This window comes from Notechis scutatus, chromosome 1 (assembly GCF_049901735.1).
Source record: "Notechis scutatus isolate UNSWTSFEM ecotype Mainland chromosome 1, rNotScu1.2, whole genome shotgun sequence".
Taxonomy (NCBI): domain Eukaryota; kingdom Metazoa; phylum Chordata; class Lepidosauria; order Squamata; family Elapidae; genus Notechis; species Notechis scutatus.
Genome location: NC_142009.1, coordinates 107322041 through 107348044, shown reverse-complemented (window position 1 = coordinate 107348044; position 26004 = coordinate 107322041). Strand labels below are relative to the sequence as shown.

The window sequence follows — 26004 nt, the reverse complement described above, 5'->3', positions numbered from 1 at the left end:
TGATCTGTTTTCCCCCCCTCCCCTTTTTTAATTCTTTTGTCCCCTTCTATATTTGGCTTGCATGTGACTTTTTGTAAAAGGAATTTCTCAAATTGGGAAAGATTTTAGGAAGGTTAAAATAGTACTACAGAGAAGGTGAGATTTTTTTACAAGCTTCTAATTGGGTTAAGCTTGCCTGCTCATTGTAGAGAGAAAGATGTTAGAAAAAGGGAGAAAGAAGAGTCTTTTTTTCCATTCAGCGTTATTCTTACCTTACATCTGGAGCCTCTTTTCATAGTCTGTTTCTGTTGGTCATCTTTGAGGTGAATCAAAGTACTTTGCAGAGGACCAATGCATAATTCCTGGTTTATTTTGTCCATGCAAAATATGAAAAATGAGTAAATTGAACCTATCAGTTTGTTCCAATTTAGCACCTTCTGTATTAGGAGCAATGACACACACCATATTGTATTGTTGGGGTGTTGTTGTTGTTTTTTGGTAATTTACTTACAAACTTGTAATCCTAGTTTATTTTCTCTTCACATTCCAGAATAAAAATCTCAAGTTTATAACTTTGACTTTTTATAGATTTAGTTTCTGGTATGCATGTAGCATTGAATAAGCCATCTGTTAAGCAGGCTGGGGAGCAATTATTATATATCATTGTATAGATACTAATTATACATATTAGTGCATTATTGACTGTAAATCAGTATTCTTGGCAAACAAGATATTTAATTTTAATTTTAACAGTTCTGAAAAGGTGATTTTGACACTTAAAATAGCCACTCAAATGATGGATGATTTATGGTTTATAAGTAATATTTATAGATTGCATTAATACAAAATGTGGACCTTGGTATGTCTAGTTATTACACTTTACATTTATATTTCACTTAATTATGCAAATGTGTACAATATTAATAATAAAATTGACAGCGATAAGATCATTATCACCAACAATCCCTCTTTGAGGGAGATAGGCATTTTAAAAGTTAGATGATAGATAGATAGATAGATAGATAGATAGATAGATAGATAGAATGATGATAGATAATGATAATGATAATAATGAGACAGAGGAAGAGAGATAGAGATGGGAGATGCAAAAGGAAAAGAAAGGAAATCAGCAATATCACACTGATTTTCAATTTCAGAATGATTGTCCCTGAGAAAAAGACAATAGAAAATATGCATCTTCAAGAACATAAAGTTGAACAGATTTCTTAAACAAACAAACAAACAACCATAATCCAGTCTTCTGAAAATAAAATATAGTACTGATTATGAACATCTTCCTTTAAAAATAATTTAATCAGTTATTTAAACAGTGCCTTATCTTTGGTCTCAATTTATAATTGTAAATTTGTTTTGGTTCTAGTGTGTCATAATTAATATGAGAGGGTTAAATTGCTTTGTGCATTGAACGCTTGATTTCATTCAGAAGAAACTTCTCTTTTCCCCTTGATATTTAAGAGTTTAAGGAAAGGCATTTTTGTTAGCATGTGCGTCAGATGGACAACCACCCATCTCTCTTCAGCAGCTGCAAAATGTATGTTAATATTGATCATTCTGTTTGGGATTTTTTATTTTTCTACTTGCATGTATGGTAAAACAGGCATCACTCTAGAATCCGAGGGAGCAAGAAGGGAATTTTTCATTGGGTATGAGGAATCTTTAGAAGACTGCAAGTCATGCCTTCAGCTGTATTTCCTCCTTTGGGGAAAAAATGTGTAGTAGAATAAAACAAATAATCATAACTTTGGGAAGCAGATCCCCAATTCCTGCATAATCAATCATTCCTCATGTCTACAACTTAAGGATCATTAAAGGCTTCCTGGATATTGCCAATCCCCACCCCCAATTCAGCAATAGAGCTCAGTGGGTGGCCTAGATGGCAGTTCCCTATTTATCAAGCTGCTGGCTTACTTCAAAATGTTTGTTACACTCACATCACACTCCCTTCAGCTCCATAGGAGACAAACATAAGAGCAAATGCATTATTTCATAACTTTAAAGACACTAAGTTAATTTTTCAGATGGTCCATGGGTCAATAAATTGCTTTTTTAAAAAAATCTGGAAGTCTTTATCATTTTTTCTGAGTCGTTTTGGGATTTTGTTTCCTGTGCTGGCCTTGTGTCTTGAAAAGATGCCCACAACCCTTAGGAAAGAGGAAGTATATTATTAAAGGTAGTTAAAGGTTTTCCTATTCTTGGCAAGCTAGATTGACCTGCTACATGAATCTTGTTGGATCATTGCATTTTTTTTTTAAAAGAAACCAATGTTTGGAAATTTACAGCATGGAAATCACCCGATCTACAACTGAATACTTTAACATTATTGGGTGAAACAAAACTAATATATTATACTCTGGAAATAGTTTTAAAGATACATTTATGTACATACATATCACCATTGTATCCTTCTAATGCTAATATAGCTAATGCTATAACTCAGAGAAACTAATGAGAATTGAAACTAATGTATCATTTTAAAAATTAAAAGGTAGATTACAAAATAACTTAAATAATATAGACTAATGTTTCAAATTTTCTCCAACTTCTTTCCTCTCCAAAGGAGTTATTTGATTATAATTTTTAATGAACAAATTATAGTACTATGCAAATCACTTTAAATACATTTAAAACTATGAATGGTTCGGGCACATTTCTGTAAATATAATGGATTTGTTCTATCTTAAGACTTATTTGGTCAGATTTTTGAATTTGCTGTTTAGTAGTTTCTATTGTAGAAGAGAAATCTTTCAGGCATGAATTGGTAGTCCAGATATTTTCCAGCCTGTCTCTTCTAACCTCTGACCTCTGTTCCTATAAGGTCAACATTTTAGGGCAGGAGATTAGATAGTTTCAAGACTTGAATAGAGCTGCAGAAGGAAAAAAAATAGCACATTTCAGTTGGAAACAATCTCCAAACAAATTTTTAATAAATAATTTAAGACTAATAAGCTAATTGGGATGAATTTGTATATATAAAATGAGATAAAGATGGAAGTAATTTATACTTTATTTAGTTTCTTAGCAGCATCATAAAGAGGATTTTGGGTGTACCGGGTGTGGGTGTGGGTGAAGTAATGGGCAATATAGCTAGGAATCTGGTCTTGCAACTTCTTGTTACCCAATTACTTCCCACTCATTAGCTGTAGCACTAACACTAGTCTCTATATTTCCAGAATTCCTAAGATTGTGTGCTGTAATTGCTTAAATGTCTAATAATTAAACCAAGGTTTCTTAGTTTAATTATGCTACCATACAGATGCTTTCTGTGTAATCCTGGGGTTATAAGAAACATTTTTCATGAACAACATGGGGAAAAACAATACCTGCTTTTCTGTAGAAATTTAAAAGTTAAAAATAATGGTTCACCCAGCAGCATAATTATGTTTTAAGATGTTTTCAAAAATTGTGATGCAAAAAATCAAGCTCCTTTTTACGTATCATAAACATTAATAAAATATATTCTAGTTTTACATAACTATATAGGCAAATTATATGCAAAAATCTTTTTTTCTATCTCTCAGAATTTGAGTGACATCATTTTAGTGTACAGTGGCTTGCCTGCTGAAATGTTTGTAAATGATTTTAAGTTACATAAATTAAAGCTGATCTCTTGTGCACATTAAATATCTCTGTCATAATCTTGCTAAATAACCTTTGGGAAGCTGCTGTTTCCCTACAGACTTCCTGTTTCCGTCTGATTTGCAATATAGTGTGATGAAGACAGTTGGAATCCTTTCAAGAGAATTACAAGGATTAATGCAATAAGATACATAAAGTGGTCTGAATTCTTGGAATGTTCTTTACATTTCCTCTTTTGCTATAAGTAGAAATATTTGTGTTAGTCCCACCATGTGGTGAAAAGCCAATTAGACAGAGCTGAAGTACATGGTAGAATGGGATAAGTCAGTCTCATGGAATAAATACATTTTATAAATAATTGTAAACAACAACCATTTTAAAATTGCCAATTAAATCAAGCGTCAGTTTTTGTACATACCTTTCCTGAACTAATAGGCATTATGGTAATTGTTTGCTATAACAACAAATGTCTTTGTGGTTTTGCTAGTGGTCATAAACATTTATAATCTGATAAAAACATAAACTGCAGAGCTTCCATTGTTAAAAACAATGAAAAAGAAGCACCAGAGGATTCTGAAGAAATACAGATTTATATTATAGAACCTAATGCCAATAAACCATTTCTGGAGTCTAGAAAAAAGTTTGCAGTGATCTCTCGTAGGTGTAATAAATCATTGGTTGATTCCAGTATAGTTAGGTCATATTTTTTAAAAGAAAAAGTCTCTTAGAAGTTGCTAATCATAAATAGGTTCTGAGTTTAGTTTAAAAGAAGTGGAGAATTTAATATGTTTGTGTTACATTTGGATTTAACTTTAAATCAAGGTATTTTTTAAAGAAATCATTACAATAATTAAAGTATTGATTTTTCTGACAAACTTTCCACTGTATGGTCCTCATTAGTTTATCCTAAACCTCTTTTTCAAGATGTCTTTAAAGAAGCTGGTTCAGTCAAGTTATCAAAATGAGGTTATACATTCTTCAAATATTTTCAACAATCTGGGGTGATAATTTCGTTTTGTTATGAGAAATGTGTGGAAAGTAAGAGATTAGCTAGATTTGACTGTTTCTGTTTTGTGTGATGTTGATACCATTCCATTGAAGTTTATAAAAAGTTAAACTCTTGAAAATGGTTTCAGAAAGCTTTATAAGGGGGCTTAGGGCTCAAAACTAAAACCTAAGCATTACAAAAATTGGCATTTGAAGAGTATTTATGAAATTGCAGAAGAATAGCTTAAATATATTTTCTTACAATATATACTGTAAATCTCAGTTTTTGATCCCACCAACACATTATTATAACTGTATACCATTTCCAAAATGTCAGTTTGTCTTTCTTATGCCACTTACTCAGGCATTTTAATTTAGGAAAGTAAAACCATTTTGGTTGATTTTGGTGAACCAGCACTTATTTGGTTGAGTTTGGTGATACAGCTCTTTTCCTTGTACAACTTAAAAATACAGGGAAGTATGATTCATTATTGAAGGATTCGTTCTTGAAAAATATTTTTTTGCAATAATATACATTTCTAAGCTCAATATAGCTGAGGTTTGTAAAGCATGAAGTTGTTCTCACTTATAATAGAAGCACATTGTGAAGAGCTATAGAAAAAAGTCTTAAGAAGCCATTCTAAATCAAGAGTTTCAAGAAATTCTTTACTCAACAGTATCTTCAATTAAAGATGGCATAGAAAAGTATTTTTGAAATCCAAATAATTACAAAAAGGATGGGTATTGGTGCAGAAAATTAATGAAAACTAGTGATTAAGTGTAAAATGTGCTTTTAAAAATATTTCTAGTTGACTGCTAACCAATTAGGTTAAATCAAAGTAACATTTTGGGTATTATTTCTGTAATCAGTATCAATGAAACTAAAACTTAGTTCTGCTGCATGCAAGCATAAGGCAAATAAACATATGGAGGGAAATACTGTGATCTATAACATGCTAGGCATGTACTTGCAGACTGTTCATTCCACATACAAATATATTTTTTCCAAACTGACATCTCTACAACTGTCAAAAAAGCCTACTGAAATAAACACATTTAGAGTTGCAGAACTCATAATATAAAACTATGTGAAAGAGAGGGGGGGAGGGAGGGAGAGATAAATAGAAAGAAAATAGGAGCTCCTTTAGGGTTTTTCTCCCTTCCTTCATCCAAACTGCTTAAATGTTCATCTACTACCATTTTCATATATTTCATATAATAATGAGCGCATGACAGGGCAATTGTGTTGCTGGATCAACAGAAGCTTTCATTTTTGAATTGCCTTCTCGAATGATTAAATACAGAATTTTTATCTTTTGATATCTTCACAACTAAATCAATTTTAGTATTATGTTGTGCATTGTGTGTATATAATTCATTGAATAGTAGACAAAGAAATTTTAAAAACCTATTGAAAGTCTTTAAAATCTTTCGTTAAAATAAAATCATTTGAGATATTGATTCAATATGGAGGGCTATTTTTGATCTATTAAAACAACATAATTTCCCAAACATTTAGTATTTGCTACATTTTAAACACAAAGATTCTTTTGAACTTTAAGCATTCTAAATTCATGACTTTCAAATATAATGAAGAGAGAAAAAGATAATAGAAGTTGCATATAAGGGTTTCAATTTGGTTTTTAGTATGTGCGTACTTATTTATTACTATTACTTGCTCTCTGGGTTTTGTTGGTTGTGAAAGTCATTTATGAAAAGAAAGGATAATTCAGATCAGGAAACAATTTTCTCAGCAAGATTGAAGACCTGAGCATGGGAAGATGTAGATAAGGCATCATATAGATTTATAGGAGATGCTTAAAGGCAGCAGAGCCTGATAAGAGCTTTGTTGTTGTGGTTGAATGTGGCTACAATACGAACTTCTGGTCACAGGCAAAATATGTAAATTTTTGGCTTCTTTTGGTAGGTGGGGGGAATACAGGTTTCTCAAAAAAAAAAAAAAAAAAAGCAAGGCTGTTTATCACAATCCATACTTTCTAAATTGTTTCAGTTTAGAATTAAGAAGATGAAGGCAATTGTTAATGGGTTACCGTTGGCAAAATAGATCTTTCTCCCTTTCAACCTCCGTTTGTTCTCACTGGCCACACTGGGAGTTTGGGGCAGAGCTGAAGAGTAAAAAGAAGGATGAAGAAGTCCTATTGTGCAAGGAAAAGTTCAGTTATAGGAAATGGGAGGAAACAGATTTTTAAAAACTGATATTAAACAAGGAAAGCATTCCAGGTTTTCACCCTATCTTCATTCTTATTATCTGTCCTTCATTCACATTTTAGTCTTGGAAAGTTAAAACTCAGATTTTTTTTTTAAAAAAGTATTATTAAGCTTTTGAATTTCTTATAAAGAAAATGTATATAAAATGTTTTATAGATAGCACTTACCACCTGCTAGGTTAGCTAAAATGTTTAAAAATATGTCTAGCAAATGTTGGAAATGTAACCAGAAAACAGGCATGTATTATCATATGTGGTGGACTTGTGTTAAAGCAAAAAAAATTGGGGAAAAATGCATAAGTGATTAGAAAAGATGATAGGAAAACATAGATTTTAAATCTGTTTTTATTAGGTATAATATCAGAAAAACCTGATAAGCAAAGTATATATTTAATATTGTATGTCTTAACAGCAGAGAGGATTATATTTGCACAACGTTGGAAAAATGAAGAAACTCCGCGAAATGAAGAGATAATTAGGAAGATAGTAGATTGTCCAGAAATTGACAGACTTACACTGAAAATTAAACAGAAAGAAAACACAGAATATTATCAAACATGGACTTTATTTTACCAGTGGTTGGAAAAAAAGAGGTGGAGATTAAGAATGTAATATGTACTGTTAAGCAATTACACAAACCCAGACAACATGATGTTTATTAAGCACTAACAAAAGGTAAACAATAGAAAATCAATAAAATCTTTTTTAAAAATCTGCAGGATTGCCACTCTCTGAAGGTATCGGTATCTGCCCATTCCACCAAATTAAATATATTTGGCATGCTCCTGGTCTCTTCCTTGAAAAATCAACAGGATCTAGGAAGTATATCTTTTCTCTTTCTTTCTTTCTTTCTTTCTTTCTTTCTTTCTTTCTTTCTTTCTTTCTTTCTTTCTTTCTTTCTTTCTTTCTTTCTTTCTTTCTTTCTTTCTTTCTTTCTTTCTTTCTTATTGTCAGGCATGCATTTGATAATATATATAAGTATAAACATGATTATTAATACATGAAATAGATACGAATATTATTAATACATGAAATAGATACGAATAAAAGGGAACATTAAGACAGGGACTTATGCACACCCCTTACCAGACCTCTTAAGAATGGGGTGAGGTCAACAGTAGACCGTCTGAGGTTAAAGTGTTCGGGGTTAGTGGAAGAAACCACAGAGTCGGGTAGAGTATTTCCAAGCATTTTCCTGGAAGTCCCTGCCCTATGGAACATCATTTCTCTTGAGATCTGACAGGCCTCCACCTTCCCAACCTTTTCGAAGGGAGAGTTTGATGTAGTGGTTAAGGCACTAGGCTAGATGCTGGGAGATTATAGTTCTAGTCCTGCCTTAAGGGTGAAAGTTGGCTGAGTGACTTTGGGCCAGTCTTTCTTAGCTCATCCCAGCTCCCAGGATTGTTGTTATGGAGAAAATAAGAGGAGTATTAGGCATGTTCATCATTTTGAGTTATTTATAAAAAATAATAAAGGCAGGGGATGTGTATGTGTGTGCTGAGAGTGTATTGGAATTTGAAGACTATAAAATGGTGGTATTGCTTGCAGGAAAGGTTATACACATTATACTGCAGGTTTAATTGCCTTTTTTAAAATGATGCTTGGTTTTAGACAACTGTTGTGAGCTACTCAAATTGTGTTTCTTAAGACAAGAGATCACAGAAGTCTTTTAAGTAAGTAAATAAGTACATACATACATACATACATACATACATGTCAATAAGATCTGATGTCCTTAACAAACATCTACAACTATTTAGTTAAGTTGCCATATTCAGGTCAGTAAGGTTTAATAGCATTTTGCACAAAAAGCTAGTCATTGACCTGCAAATTTGATTACATATTCTATTTTTACTGGAATTACTATTTTTACTTTTAATAAAACAAAACAAAAAAAAAACCTTTATAGACATCAGTAGCCTTTGATCTACAGTAGAAACGAAATCACAGCTATGAACTATAGGCAGGTATTCCAAATAAGAGACTAGTAGCCTGGCCTACCAATAAACAAAAAAGAAGGTAGGAAAATATATGCTAAATGAACATTTGTCATTAAAGCTTTTAACAAAGTCCAATCACTCTGGGAGGAGAAAATAGGCAGCTTTTTGGAGTCAAGCTTAACCTCTGAAGGCAAAATTAAAATTAAGGATAACACTTCATGGAAAGCAGAGTTATTAATGACAAATAAGGAGACAAGATTGTGCCTTATTCAGATTTGGAGGTATTAAAAATGCAAGCAGATAGTATGTCCTTGCAGGAGGTTGCCTAGAATAATATATATATATATATATTTAAAGTAGATTGCAAGATTGCAGAATAGGAGGTCCATGATGAAAACAGCAGTAGAATTCCATGTTAATAAAAGGGAAGGAATTCAGCCATGTAAAAATGCCATCAATTTCCTGTTACATCCAGCACCTTTCACTGGAGAGATCAATATTTTGAAACAACGCAATTTCTACAATGCTTTTTCGGTTAGTAAGTACTGCAACGTCCTTGCAATATGCTGGGCCAAGAACAGAAAGTTTAGAAATTACTGTGCAGATTCATTAGGAAATCATTGGTTCTTTTGCTGGAAGATTCTTGTCTCTTTTTTTGACTTACAGAGCAGCTGTTTGCTTTATCAGGAAGGAAATTTTTGCTCATGGGTCTCTGACATAATAGATGGCAGACTTAATAACATGAGTTTGGGTGTATTTATTTACTTATTTATGAAAAAATGTGAAAAAAAGAAACCTGGTTTTCAATGCCATCTTTTTTATGACCTATTGTTTGAAAATGTTGTCTGGCAGTTGTCAAGGTCAGTGGTTTACTGCAAAAACACCCAACAGTGCAGTTTTCCTATAGATGATTTGACTGTTTTTCCCTCTTCCAAAAAACAACAGCAGCCCTTTTGTACTATTTGGAGAGTAACTGCTTGCTGGGTCAGCTGAAGCAGATCTTGTACAGTTGGGTAACCCACCATCAAACCAGTTAAAAGAAACAGCAGAAGACAGTCTGCCACAGATGTGGATATTTTTTAAAAAAATAACATGAATTTCTTGAAAGGGAGGTAGAAGGGAGAGAGACAATGTGAAATGCTCAAATGGAATGTAGCAATAGAACAAAACAGAACAGAATAGAATAGAATAACAGAGTTGGAAGGGACCATGCAGGTCTTCTAATCCAGCCCCCTGCTTAGGCAGGAAACCCTATACTATTTCAGACAAATGCTTGTCCAATCTCTTCTTTAAAACTTCCAGTGTTGGAGCATCCACAACTTCTGGAGGCAAGTTGTTCCACTGGTTAATTGTTCTAACTGTCAGGAAATTTCTCCTTAGTTCTTGGTTGCTTCTGTCCTTGAATTATAGAGTCACTTCTTGCTACTAGCTGCTGTAGTAGCACATGGGTTCTAAAATGTGAAAAATAAGTACAGATAGACAATTGTTGAGTTGTGTCCTATTTTATGATCTTTTTGCCACAGTTGTTAAGCAAATCACTGCAGTTGTTAAGTGAATGTTAAGGGAATCTGGCTTTCCCATTGGCTTTGCTTGTTGGAAGCTTTTTGGCAAGGTCACAAATGGTGATTGCCTGACCTCAGTATAATGCAACTGTTGTAAATATATCTGTTTCCAAATGCCCCAAATTTGATCATGTGACTGTGGAGATGCTGCAATGTTCATAAGTGCAAAAACCAATCATAATTCACTTTTTGCAGTGTTGTGACTTCGAACTGTCACTAAACAAATGGTTGTAAGTCAAGGACCACCTGTAGTGGAGGACTAACTATACATGACACAAGTAGCAAGTATGGCTTTTATTTCTTGTCCCTTTTCATCTTGGTTTTCTTCCTTTTTAAATTAAAAATCCCCTTCTATTGATTACAATTGGGAAAAGATAATGCCCATGGACTGGTATATATATTTTTTCTAATAAGGGCAGGATAAAGATTTAATAAATAATAACTGTATACAGCTGTATTTCTAGCATCGTACTCTTCTTGTGGACCAAAGAAACGTACATTATTCAAAGTTTTGTTCTTCTATATTTTCCAGAAAAGGTGTTTATTTTTGATAGCAGTAAGTAAAAACAGAAGCAGTATTTTGGGAGGAGAACTATTTTTCATTTTGTATAGCACTTTCGACTAAGCATTTGATCAGTTTCAAATTTGCAAATATTTGTTTCCTTATATCTGCTGAAACATGCTTTTGATTACAGTTGCTTGTATGAAGTCCCGTGGAAATATCTAAAGAAAGAATATTTTTGTTTGAAGGAGAATGACGAGGCAGTCATCCATTGATTAAGCTACCCTTTGTCTATAATACCATAGTATAGACCCGTGAGCTTTTCCGGGTAGAAAGCTCACCGGAAGCACTTTTTCATCAAAAAAGATGGCGGCGCCCAGCTAATGCCGGTACCGGGCCGCGCCATAAAAAAGGTTGGGGATACCGGGCCGTGGCATAAGAAAGGTTGGGGATCACTGGTCTGTAATACCATAGTATAGACCCATGATGGCAATCCAATGGCATGAGCCTCAGCCAAACTTACCTGCACTGCACATGCATATGCCTCCCAGCTGAATTTCGGCCCATTTGAGACTGTTTTCGCCCTCCCTGCGGCTCAAAGGAAGCCTCTGCGGCGTCGGGAGGCTGAAAAAGGGGCCTTCCAGAAATACCAGAAGTGCCAAAACAGGCCCATTTTCAGGCTTCGAGGCTCTGGGAGGGCAAAAACAGCCTCCCCCGGGCTCCCGAGGCCCTCTGGAGGCTGAAAACAGGCACTTCCAGTATAATATTGTTTTAAAGGCAGGAGGAAATATCAGATTAGGTGTGGTCAGACAGTACAGTCTCTTTAATGTTAATTTGACTGTTTTGTCACTAACTATGAACTACTAAAGATTTTTTGGGGGAAACTTGTTCAGTGTTATATGCATGCGTGCATGTATATATGTATGTATGAACATACACACTTAGTGCATAGATAAATAGCACTATGGCAGTTTTTTTTTTAAAATTTGTCCCTCCCCAATGTTTGAATTATTTAGACTTCTCCTAGAATCTCCATCCTCAGAGCTTTTGCAACCCATTTGCCAGTAACAGAAACTGAGGAAAGTTTTTATTGGTGATTTTGGTACTGTTCATGCTATTTGGGGAACTGTTTGCTTTTAAAAGAGGAGAAAAACATCTGAAACGACATGCGACTGATTCAAAGCTTTCTACATATTTGTCAGAGCAAGGCAGTTTCAGAAAGCTTTTCTGGAAACACAGAAGTGCAAATAGGGCTTGCCATAAATACAGGTGGTCCTCGACTTACAACAGTTCATTTAGTGACTGTTTAAAGTTCAATGATGACATTGAAAAAGTGGGTTTGCAAACATTTTTCACACTTTTGACTGCTGCAACATCCCTGTGGTCACAAGATCAAAATTCAGACACTTGGCAATTGACTCGGTTGGGTCGTCCCAGGGCAGGTGATCACTTTTTGTGACCTTCTGACAAGCAAAATGAGGAAGCCAGATTCACTTAACAACTGTTACTAAATTAACAACTGCAGTGATTCACTTAATAACTGTATCAAGAAAGGTCGTAAATGGAGCAAAATTCACTTAACAATAGAAATTTGGAACTCAATTGTGGTTATAAGTCGAGGACTATCTGTACTAAATATTTGGTGGAACTTTGTATCTTACCATCTATTCTGTAGTATCATTTTTTTTCTGGAAGGCAGTAACACAACCTGTTTATCAATCATAAAATACCTATTTTAGTGCTCTGCTACAGCATTACGGATTTTTTAAAGAGCAGAAATAACTTTACCATGTCTCTAACACATTTTGTAAAGTATATCAAAAGTCATATTTAGGGTTTAATGAGTATAATAAACTAACTCAGGTAAACACACTGAGAACTCTGCTATTTAAACCCTTTAATTTTCCAATTTGAATACATATCTTCACCTTCATGAATGGTACTTTGTTATTTGCAATATATTTGTGACGTTGTGTGCCTACAATTAGTTCTCTGCTTTTTAAGATCCTTAGGTTTCCAAGCAGTGCATAAGTAGATGATGGATAACTAATATGTACTCATCTATATGTACAAAATGAGAAGCTTCCCTGGGCTAGCTGGCTTTTGGTCATTTGGGAAGGTAAAAAATTAAATTGAGTAACATAGTGCCTACCCTAGTGACTTATTAAATGGATTTCTATATGCCTGCTAACTGATCTGCTGATGAAGCCCTTTAGCCTACTTCAGCACATTTAAAGAAAAATGTGTGGAGCAATACTTGTGCTTATATCTGTATGTGGGCCTAACAAAAATGAGCTGGCCTCATCTAAATTCCTATTGCTATGGCTTTGTTTTGTTGAACCTTGTATATTTCTTCCTCCTGCTGAATAGAATTCATTTTCAAATAAGGTTATATCACACGCTGGTTTTTATTTTCTTCCATCAAGAAGCACAGCAAAACAGAATTCTTTACTTAAATTGTCTTAACTGAGTATATACTTCATCTTGTTTTAACTAAACTAATCAGGTGAATGGAAGGGACGTCTTTAGGTGAACAGAGATGTAGAAAGCCAAAGTAATAAAGGTCTGATACTGACCTTTATATAGAAGGTACCCTATAGAGCAGCGGTGTCAAACTCGATCAAATCAAGGTTGTGTTTGGCCTTGGGGGGGTGGAGGGGGAGTGGCCAGTTTGATGTCACTCATGTTGGGGACACCTGTGATGGCCCTAGCGCTCTGCCAGCAAAAACAGGTTCCCGAGCTCTGTTTCACCTGCGATGGCCTCCTGCAACCCTCTGCCAGTGAAAACGGAGCTCGGGAGAGCTGCACGCAGCCCTCCTGAGCTCCATTTTCACTGGCAGAGGCACCGCGGGCCAGTCCTTCACTGTTTCCAGAATGGCCCCGTGGGCCAGATCTAAGTACCGCCCCCCCCAGGCCTGATCTAGCCCCCGGGCCTTGAGTTTGACACCCCTGCTATAGAGGTTGATAGATATCCTGACTTCATTCTCCCCACTCCCCTATAGGGAACATACCCAGAATCATTTTCCTTAAGACTTGGAGAGGAAACCAGTTTGTAAAATGGTTTATGCAGCAAGCTTGGCTGTATGGCTATATCATATCAGTTTTTCCTCTGTTTATCACAAAGGTTTTCATGAACATAGTCATGGTCTGCTTTTGGACAAAGGTTTATGCAACTATGGAGTTGCACAGTTCTAGAGTAGCACTGCTTTGGAATAGTGCTCAGCCTATGTTCACAATGAGCTCACAATCAGTTGATAGCCAGGCTTCCTTTGAAGAGGATCACAAAAAGTTGCTGATCCAGACCTGATCATCAAGCTTCATTTAAATTCATGGGATGCTTCTGTGTTATAGAAATATTTCCTATTTCTGTTATTAAGTTTATATTACATACTTATATACTGTTCAACATTCATCAGTCATAATAAAAATGGGGCTTGGTGTACCTCACTGGGTAGGGAAAACCTTTTGGGGGGCTGCTCACCATACCTCTGATGGGAGGGCACCCGCTAGACATGAGCTTTTGGGGTCCTTGCAAGGAGATATCCTACATCTCTTACTGTACCCTACATTCATAGGTACCCTATTCTGTGAATTCCCTGCTAGGTTTAGACTAGAGGGAACTTCCTGACTTCCAATGGGGGCATGTTTTCATCCATTCAAATCCTTCTGCCAAAATGGGACTGAAAAAGAAATAAACTAAACTGAATGACTTAACCCAAAACAATCCTTGGTGAAAATCACATCCCAGAAAAGATTGGGGAGGAACTTCAGGTCTCAACAAACCTTTGAAAGGAATCCTTTCTTGTAAAAACCATAAAGCGCAACTAAACCAAACTTTCACCTAATAGTCAGTCTAAACAAAGTGAATAGACTATTACTGGGGCAAGTTTGGATGAGAAATAAGGTTAATTTAATCTATTGTTTCTATTTCTTGTTCATACAAAAATGTACCTAGTCACAGCTATATTGTGATGTAGTTTCTTCCCACCCCGTTAGTTTTGTAACTTTAAATGTAATGTTCTTTTATTATAAAAAATACAAGGCTAATATGCAAACTCCATTGAAATGAATGGGAGGTGAGAAAGCTGCTTTTTGGAAAGTTCCTACTGTTTCAAAAGCATTTGCTCAGCAATATTTGAAGACTTACAGTTCTTACGGGGAACATAAACAATATGGGGCTGGTGCTATCTGAGCTTGGTGTACTTACAGATACTTTATTGCCCCAACTTGGTTACATCATTAGTGCTGCTAAGGACTGGAGATTGTTCTCAGTTTATATTCCTAGTGTCAGTGTTGGTGGGGTTGGTCTTGGAGATTCTTTGGTTGGGCTGTTTATCTTTGGCTTGTTTGGCAGTTCCTTGATTGGGGTATTGTTTACTTCTTGATTGTTGGTTGGAGGTTAATCTTGGAGTTAATTCATGCTCATCTGAGTGCTGAGCTACAAATGATTTTCCTTGAGAGGGTGATTTTTTTTATTTCAAACTCCAATCTATAGGAGAAAAATATTGTTGGCTTGGAATTAAGATATCTTTAGATAGATAGATAGATAGATAGATAGATAGATAGATAGATAGATAGATAGATAAAGATACTTTAATGTATACGGTGTAGAAGCATATTTCTTGAAATATGATTTTGATCATACCTTTCTTCATCTTTAAAACTGTTGTTAAAATGACCTGGTTTCCTCTGACAATAATTTTTGAAATAACAGTTTAAAGCACTTCAAGGATGAGGGGAATGATCAGATGGTTGCTGCCCTCTAGTGGGTTATCCTGAAACAGATTAAAAATAAAATCACACAAAATAATTATTTATTGGAAGTACGTTTCTTTTATCTTCTTTTTTTCTACATGACTTTTTCTTTCTGCATTGCATATATGGGTTTTACCTAGCACAGAGTTCCTCATCATGATAGTTGAGACATAGTACACAATGTCCCCAACTTACGATCAGTTACTTAGTGACTATTCAGAGTTAGAAAGGACCTTGAAAAAAGCTCCCTACAATCCAGATTTGATGCGCCAACACCCACATTCACCCACTCTGGAAATGCAGAGAGGACCAGGGGTCTTCCTGCCAACATTCTTCCCTCTAATGAGCTCTGATGAGATGCAAAGATGTAGAGATGCAAATCCATATCTGTAAATGCACAGATAATTACTCAATGAATCACAGCAACCTGTCCTTCACATTGCCTTTCTCTCAGTAACTTATTCACAAGAAAACCATTTCCTTTATCTTGGTTTAGATATTTTCAAAACACCCACAACCCTCACATATTTTTCTTGAGCTCTGTAATGTTCTCACAGTAATGCTTTTGCTGTGACTAATTTGCAAAAAATTTACTTTGGTATAATATACCTCAAAGCTGGGAAGCATTTGAGATTTCACAGGAGGTTCTCAAAAGTGTTCCTCCCTCTCCTTTGGAAAAACCTTTCTGTGAGAGCTCAGTATCCCCCAGACAAAGTATGATGATGTATTGGTGGTTCCAGCAAGGAGGGAAGCATGAGAATGAGAACCAGTTGGGCCTAGTAGTTAAGGCACCAGGATAGAAACAGGAGGCTGTGAGGTCAAGTCCTGTTTTAGCCATGAAAGCCAGCTGCTACAGTAAGTGACATTGGGCCAGAAGTGGTATTCAGCAGGTTCTGACCAGTTCTGGAGAACTGGTAGCAGAAATTTTGAGTAGTTCGGAGAACCAGCAAATTCTACCTCTGACTGGAGATTTTGCAGTATCCTTCTCCTGCCACGCACACCAAGCCATGCCCATAGAACCGGTAGTAAAAAATTTGAATCCCACCACTGTATTGGGCCACTCATTCTCTCTGCTAAACCCACCTCACAGGGTTGTTGTGGAGAAATAGGAGGAGAAAGAGGTGTTGGATGTGGTGTGGCCTTGAGTTATTTGTAAAAATAATAAAGGCGGGATACAAATAAATTTAAAAAACTTCAAAATCCAATCCAATTTCAATTATCTCAAAATCTAAGAGATGGCAATTGCAGGCTGTTGAGCTTTAAAACTTGCTTACAGGTTGTTCTTTTTTTTAACTTCTGTGAAACAAAAATCAGCAGTGACAATAAATTGATGCATCTTTTTTAATTGATTTCCCTCCCCCCCTCTTACCATGGTTATCCTTCAAGGACTTTACATTTCCAAATTTGGTGATAATGGTCTCCTTGCCTATTGCTATTATTTAAAGTTGAGAATCAAACATTTCTTTTGTGAGCCTATTCAGTAAAAGTATATATATCTCCCTGTTTGTGTTTTGCAGATGCTACAATTGTGGTGGCTTCGATCATCATGCTAAGGAATGTATTCTACCTCCACAGCCAAAGAAGTGCCATTACTGTCAGAGCATCATGCACATGGTGGCAAACTGTCCGCTTAAAACTGTTCCACAGCAGCCCACGAGTTACCAGGGAAGATATGAAGCTGACACTCAGCCATCCACATCAGCCTTCCTGAGGGAAGGAGGAGGAGGAGCCTATGGCTACACTTCTCCATCCTATTCTCTAGAAGGAAGGCCAGATATCTTACAGCATTCAGGAAAGTCACCTCAAGAAGCTGCTTCAAGTAAGTTTTCTCCATCGCCTGAAGAGCAAAACCGGAAGGGACCATCAGTTCAAAAAAGAAAAAAGACTTAAAAAGCTTTGTCACTGCCTTTCATTACCTCTTGGGATGTCTACCTCATTCAAGCACAAGGAGAATAATCTTACGTATTATCCTGCAACAAACCTCAAATTTTAACTACTGTTGTGGACCAGAGGTCTTTTGAAAACAAAAAACCAAAGCAAACCAGTCACTCCAAGTAAATTTCAGATGAGTTTAATGGCTAATGGGTTTCTAAACTGTTTGGGCATCAAGATCTCATATGATTTTTAAACTTAGCCTAAATTATTATTGGGCATATATTCTTTGCTTCTTCCCCTCTTTTCCAGAGCAGCCCTATAGAATGATGGAAGATTATGCTTCCTTGGCTGCTTAAGTTTTCTGTGGTTTATCTTAACCATATTAGTTTGGGGGGGAAACAGTTATAGTATTTGTTAATTCTAAACAGCAATTAATAAGAAATGGAAGTGAGTTTTTTTTAATTTCTTCACAGCCATCCAGGGGCTGGGAAGCAGCACATATACCCATTGTGCACAGAAACTCATTCCTGTCACAATAAACCATCTGATATTTTGATGTACAGACTAGCCCGTTGCCTGAATGTATACATTAAATACTATGATTCTTGAATTCATGGGAAAGTAATAGTTTTGAGTTTTAAATGGATTTTTTTCTTTAATGATGCCTTTTTTAATTATAAAAGAGAAAGAAAAGGGGAGGGAAAGAATTGTAACCATACTTTCCTGAGTATATAGAGTCACCATAACCACGGTACTGAATAGATCAATACATCCTTGTAGGATTCAGGGAAATTGTAATTCCCTCAGTGGAAAAGATGGAAGAAAGTTCTTAGTTCTTAACTTGAGAGGGTAATGCCTTGGTTTAAAGATGCCTCAGACTTGCCACAAAGTTTTAAAGAATTAAAGGATCTTCTCCTTTTTTCCTTGCCCTCCCCTTAGACAATGAATGTGTTATCTGAAATACTGTATCAACTCAATATGATTTATATACAGGTTAGGTGATTGCATGGGAAAATGTATATGTTAAAATAATGGTTTAAAGTGATATTGAGACGCCATTTGGACTCCCCTTTTGCAAAACTTGATTGCACTCATCTAGTGCAAATCTTGAGGATTATGAAAGTGGTGGTGGTGGCAGCAGTAGCATCTTCCAATTTAGTGTTCGTGTCACTGGACAGATTTCTATAGGTCTTTCTAAGAAATGGGTTTGGGACTTTTAACTTCCCAAAGATCAATATTTGATATTTACAGTGCAATCCTGTGTAAAGATCTCGGTGGCCTCAAGAAAAGAAAAAATAGTGTATAGGATTGCAGTCTTAAACTTATTTAATTGCTATATTATGTAACAGTAATTACAGTCTGTGTACATGCTGAATTATTTAAAAGCCTACAGAGTTGCCCAGGTGCTTGGAATTTAGGGAATTTGTTTTTAGAAATGGAAATTAGAAAGCCAGGTAACTGGCAATACATTTGTCCTGTCCTGCTCATATGCGCACGTACCACAAGGGTTTGAAGTCTTTATTGAGGCTTCATCTGCCCCGAATAGTATTCCCTAGGATTCACCTCACACAGGAACCAGCGCAAAATCCAATGAGTCCAATTCTCAGTTGCTTGTCCAGTCACTCCTCCAGCTTTCTTGGCTTCTCCTCCTGCTCTTGCCCACCCCTTCCTGATGCCAGCTCTTCTTCGTCATCTGAACCAGCTTCTGAGGCATCCATTACACTATCCCCCTAGCATGGCCTGCCCCCCCTCGACCTCCATGGATCAGTTTCCATAGACACCAGAGGTGGAACTAGCAGGCCAGATAGGGGGCATGCACGGCCTCAGCATCTTCCCAGGATACGTCCTTAGGGCCCCTTCCAGTTGATCAGGTACTGCAACCATCTAGAGTCTATGATACAGGTCACCTCCTACTCCAGCTGGCCCTCTCTGAAGTTCCTGAAACCAGGTCTTCCTTGTTGTCCCAAGTGACTTCTGGGGCATCCATTACAATATTATTTGATCAGGATCAAATTATCACAATTTTTCCACTCTCCCAAGAATGAGCTAGAATCAATTTCTTACCCATTTCACCAATTTTGGAGCAGCTGCTGCTGTTGATACCGTCAAAAGACATATGAGCTAGATGTTAAGTCCTGTGGACCATTGCTTCTTCCTTTTAAAATTAATTTTGAAGAAATACTTTACCTAATTTATTTGGCAAATTAATGTAAAAGCAAATATAAGTAAAAGAGATCTGTGTTCATAATATAATTTGAACCAAATCTTCAGATTTTCTTCGATTAAGTCATGGGTGTACAGCATTTTGGCTTGCCTGGGCTGCATTGAGTAAAGAGGAATTGTCTTTGGTCCCATATAAAATATACAATTTAGTTAATGTATATAAATCACATAATAAGGTTTAAAGTTTACAATTTTGTGGGGCCGCATTACTTGCCGTCCAGGGCTGCATGTGGCCTGTGGGCCATGGATTGGACACGCCTAGGTTAAGTCATTGAGAATCTCAAGGCTTGTTTCTGTAGGCTCTGCTCAATCTGAGACGACATTATTACCTGCAGGGGGGGGGGAAAACCCTCTAAATATTGTTGCTTATACTGCTGTCACCACTATCCCACTTTCCTTCAGGAAAATGGCTCAGTGGCCTAAAAGTAAGCCTAACTCTGATGATGGAAATTTGCTTGGAATCCATGGCAGTGCTGGAGGGAAAGAAGAATCTTGGTTGTTTATACGGATGTTTTCAGTGAACCTCAGTGCAAAACGGGGTGTTTTGGTTTTTTGGATTTTGTTTTGTTTTTGTTTTGACGATACTGAATGTGATGTATGTATAGAGAACTACTTCCTTGCCCTATGCAAGGATTGTAAACTTATTTAAGTTATGTAGACAAATCAAAGTGGCATTGCCTAATCTTTTCATAGGTATAATAATGGTTATAAAACAGTAACAATGGCAAGGGTAAGGTCACTTTGAAAATATAAACCAAAGTTTGTTGACCTTTATTTAGAGAGTAATATGGAAATGGTGGATTTGAAAACAGGCCATTCTCTGTTTAGCTACTTTAAAATTTCAGAACTACTTTTTTTTTTTTTGAGTGAAATAAGTAATTCCAGCAGCCACAGACTAAATTGCTAAGAGAGCCTAGCAGATCTATCTTATTATTAAAAGTTTACATTTTATTTTTGTATATTGGAGGATGGTCACTATTGCAAAATATCCTTCTCAGGACAAAGAACCTTGCTCAGGGAAAATGGCATGTAATTATTGTTTTTCTTTTACAGATTGATTGCTTGTTCAGAACAAACAAAAATGCTTTGATACTGCTACATACTGTGCTATTATATACATATTATGTGCTAATGATAATAACTACCTCTGTTTACTAATGAGTTTCTTATGACTCAGATATCAACTTTTTGCATAATATTTTCCTTGTAGTGAACTGAACACATTACAAGCATGGCTGACCTTCAGGGTTGTGGGCAGGGCAATGTATTCCCATTCCTGAATTTCTAAGCCACATTGTTAATATAGGGAAGAATATAATTATTTCTGTTTACAGCAAACAACTACCTCATGCTTACCTCAGAAGCAATACCTGCGTGTTGCTCTGGCCTTAAATGTGGCTTTTAATTCTATGGTACATACCTCTACTTTTAAAAAAATTGCTTGTGCAACATATACATATTACAATGATGTTTAGTTTTGAAAATGATGCATCTCTTTGAAATAATATAAGACTCTCTAAAAATTTAACTTATTCTACCTGGTTGACAGAGAAAGAGGTGCTGTTGATATGCAAGCAGGATTTTCTGTTCCCTCTAATAAAGAACCAGCATGTGGGAATTAAATAATTATCTCATTATTCCTGGATGGCAAGAGAATTGTTAGGTTTTTTCCTTGCTCTCTGTTTATAAGATATAATTATCTGCTGAAAGTAAATAATCAGTTATATATAACAACCTAGCAGACTGCTAGTGAGAGCAATACTATATTTATCCCAATCAGTATGTTTGCCAGTTTCTAAGGAACATAGAACAACCATATTGTTCCAAAATAATGCACTCCTGGGTTTAATTGCTTTGATAATGGGCAGGCTCCAGCAAGAATTGGCTGCCCAGCCCTGAGTTTTTGTCTGGCCTAAATAATCCCATGGCCCAAATTAGGCAATCTCAGAGCAGAAAGAGCTTTGGGTTTCAGCATGCCTCCCTCATTCCCCTCCTCGACTCTGTCTGCAGACCCAAACACAATGGAAGGGTAGTGTGATTTGTTAAATCAAGATCCATTTCCAACTGGTGAACAACAATGAGACTGCAGTCTCGTATGATGTCCGAATAAGGAGACTTGAATTAATAAATCACAGTCCTTTGATTGCAAGAGTGGGCTGATGCCCCAACTGCAGCCATTCCTGCCCTTCCCCCCCTGTATGTGATGTGAACAGGGAAGCATGATCTGTACACAGTGGCCTCCCATCAAGGCAGAGAAAGGTGGTCAATGAGAGAGCCCAAGAAGAGTGCCTGGAACAACCACTCTTCCCACCTCTTTGCCTTCAGAGTCATGGTGAAGGTAACAACCAAAAGGCCAAAATCCCCAAGATGCTGGGAGCACAACCCTACTTTCTCCCCTCAGGTGTAACTGCACAAGGTATAAATTCAGTCAACTTTACCAAGCTTTGGTTTAAGGACCTTCAAGCTTTAAGGCAGGAGAGTCAAACTTGCTTTGTCATGGCAGTGTCACATGACATATCGTGACTTTTTTTCCCTTCGCTAAACTGGGCGTGGACTTGGCCACCATGTGACGCATCTGGCCCACAGGCCACGAGTTTGACAGCCCTGCTTTAAGGCATTTGTTTTGCTCTTTAACTTGCCCACCCTCAAAGTACATGTGCCAAGTCCTAAGAATTGTGAGCATCATTAAACAAATGCTAACGATATGTGTGCAAATCCGGTTTGCACTTTTTCAGCCACCAGTATAAAGACATAATAGCCGAGTAGACCAACTCTCTGAAAGTTACTAAGTGGATAGTAAATATAAAAATACATGAGCACAATTCATGCTTAAATGATAGATGCCAATACCTTTAAAGCTTTTAAGATTTATAATTTTACTGCAAAATTAAAATATTTTATTTTAAATCACCTTGTTTAGGAATCACTGTTGCTTTCAACAGCATCCTGAACTCTTGTTGGCATCAAGCTTTATGAAACTTTTTGAACTTTCTAATGTGACTAAGCCAAAACTTGAAACAGCAAGTCTGTCATATGAATCTCAATGGGACTCTCACTTGCACAAATGTTTTCTTTGTCTCCTGGCCCTAGAATTGAGGCTTTTGTGCTCCAGAACTGGTCTCATATAGTGAAATCAGTAGGAGCTGTGCACACTTGACTAGCAACATTAAAAAAAAAATCTCAGAGGGAAAAGATAAGAGGACAATTACTTAGGTCTTGTTTGATTGTACAATTAGCTCTATAAGGATGTGATTCTTTTGCTAAATACAGGCTACTCAGTTAAAAAGATCTTAATTGTCTTAGTACTACCCCAAAGTTACTTCCTTTGTGTAATTTTGTGGATAGAGACCCATAAAAGTGTTATAGACCTGGTGACTTTTGTATGAAAAAAATATAAAGTGGAAAAATCTCATTAAGTCTTAAACTAATTTAAATTAATTTATCTGTGAGAAATGTTTATCAAAAAGAATATATGTAGGTTTTTCTTCCCCTTTAGTTGTGATGGAAATGAATGTCACTGGGAAAAATGTGTGCGGATGCGCAGGATTTAATTTTGCTAGATGTCTTTAATGAGATTTGATGACTTTGTCTATGGTCGCTTTTAAAGACTTGTTAAATGTATCTTGTTCTGTTTTATATCATCAGCCTTTTGAAGATAGGCTAATAGTGTTATTCTGCCATCATGACCGGTTGGCGACAAGATGCTGACAAAGGGAGCTTCAACAATTTTTCACAATGCCCTGCATCAGGCCAAACGTGTTGAAAATAAGCAATGTGTGAATATAAATTCAGTCCTCTGATGCAGGTAGATCAGACCCCTAACTCTGCCGCATCTATACTGTGGTTGAGCAAATTCAAGGTTTTAAGAGTGTATTAATCTAAGCTCCATTTTCAGCATCAATAGTTTATAATTTATAACCAGGGAAGTAAGCATCAAGCTTCTTTCCCAAGCATGCAGCTTGCTCATGTGGAGGTCCAATGTGGCATCCATCACAAGAAAATGAGAATGAAATTGAATATAAGAAGAGTTAGGACATTTGCTCTAAACTATTGCTAACCTGCAGTGGCAAACTAAGAAAAACCATTACAATAGTGTCTACCTCTTTCTGTTTCCTACTTCTTAACAATATGGCTGACAAGTATTATCATATTGACTTGAATTTGTATATTACTCTAGTGAATGGATTAAATAACCAGAGACCAAAGTGAACACAATATCTGTGTGTCTTGAATATTGTCTTTTTATCTAGTGTTTTTAAACCTGTCCTCCATAGAATATAGATTACCTCATGGTCCATTTTTAATTCATTATGTTGTTTACATATAATAAAAATAAGTCACTTGAATTTTGGGGTCTTTTAAAAGAGAAGACAGTGATGAGGAGGTTGGGAAAGATCATGTTTCTACCTGTTTACTGTCTCTGTCTTGTTGGAATGAAGCACTGATTGTCTTTCTATATATCCTGTATTTTATACCTTCATTTAATGCCTATTGCTGAATGTTTAGTTCTATCAATCATCCATTTGTGACTGAGGTTTAAAAGGATTATGTGATGAAAAATAAAACATAACATTGGCATTTACCAACAATTTCTGAGAGTTTAAGTATATACTGAGTGGGAAAACATTGGGCACAGCCCTAAATGGTTTCTGTCCCATTTACAAATCATTCATTGGCGTAATTCTTCATGTTTGAAATTGATTACGATGCTCACCCTTTTTAATGTTTTCAATAAATTTACAATAGCCATAATCAGAGGTGGTATTCAGCAGGTTCTGACCAGTTATGGAGAACCGGTAGCGGAAATTTTGAGTAGTTCAGAATACCACCTCTGACTGGCCCTGCCCCATCTATTCTCTGCCTCCCGAGATCGGCTGGGTCTTCTTTTGTTGCCCTGCACAGGAGAACAGAGCTGGAAAGCAGGTTAGTGGGCTGGGGAGAGAATGAAGATTTTGCCTTCCCCTACCATGCCCACCAAGCCATGCCCACCAGGCCACACCCACAGAACCGGTAGTAAAAAAAATTTGAATTCCACCACTGGCCATAATCCTGTTTTAATCTACTTTTATTGTAATCATTTTTTCTCATACATTGCACAGGTAACATTGTTAAGCAAAAGGAGAAATCCAAGGAGATTATAATCCCAATTCCATCAAGGATGGACCCAAGAAAAATTATCTAGAGAGCCTTATTGCTTTATATATGTGCAAGCTGCTTAGAGAAACTTTTGTCATTAGAAGACAACATATTAGAAGGTGGATGGATTGTATGGCATCCAAATTAATCCAATAAATCACCACCAGATGGATTTGTAGCTGGCTGACAAACTGTACTCAATAAGTAGGCCTTAATAGTACTACATCCACATGGAGAGAAGTAAGCAATGAGGTACCACAAGGCTCCATCTTAGGCCCAGTACTCTTCAATATCTTCATAAATAATGTAGATGAGGGAATAGAAGGGGAATTTATCAAATTTGCAGATGACATTAAACTGGCAGGAATAGCCAACACCCCAGAAGACAAGATCAGGATCCAAAAAGACCTTGACAGACTTGAACAATGGGCCCTATCCAACAAAATGAAATTTAACGTGGAGAAAACAAAGTTTTACATTTAGGCAGGAAAAATCAAAGGTATAAGTACAGATTAGGTGAGACCTAGCTCAAAAACAGTAACTCTGAGTGGGACCTTGAAGTCCTAGTGGTTGATCACTTGAATATGAACCAGCAGTTTGCAGCAGCAGCCAAAAAAACTAATACAATCCTGGGTTGTGAAAACAAAGGCAAAGAATCAAGATTATGTGAAGTATTACTACTGCTTTATAAAACCTAGTAAGACCACACCTGGAATTTTGGTTGCCATACTACAAAAAAGATGTTGAGACTTTGGAAAAGGAGCAACCAAGATGATCAAAGGCCTGGAGACTAAAACATAAAGAACAACTGCAGGATTTGGGTTTGGCTAGTTTAAGAAAAGAAGAATTAGGCGTGACATGATAGCATTATTTCAATATTTGAGGGGCTGCCACAAAGAAGAGCGGGTCAAATTATTCTCCAAAGCACCAGAGGGCAGGACAACAAACAAAGGTTGGAAACTGATCAAAGAGAGAAGCAAGCTTGAATTAAGGAGAAACTTTTTAATAGTGAGGACAATTAACCAGTGGAACTTGCCTTCAGAAACCGTGGGCGCTCCATCACTGGAGGTCTTTAAGAAGAGACTAGACTGTCACTTATCTGAAATGGTATAGGTTCTCCTGCTTGAGTGGTAGGCTGGACTAGAAGACCTCCAAGGTTCCTTCCAGCTCCTACTATTCTATTCTAAATATGGTCAGTTAGTTATAAAAAGAGATTTATA

The 26004-nt window shown here is 36.4% G+C and overlaps 1 protein-coding gene across 1 annotated transcript in view; it reads left to right on the top strand.

Moving 5' to 3' along the window:
- The window catches only part of LIN28B (lin-28 RNA binding posttranscriptional regulator B), an 89887-nt gene extending 69901 nt beyond the window's left edge, over positions 1-19986 (top strand). Inside the window, 1 exon segment of the mRNA XM_087950281.1 lies at positions 17068-19986. Within this exon segment, the coding sequence (XP_087806407.1) occupies positions 17068-17440 (373 nt within the window). The 3' untranslated portion in view covers positions 17441-19986.
- Positions 19987-26004: the final 6018 nt, after the last annotated feature.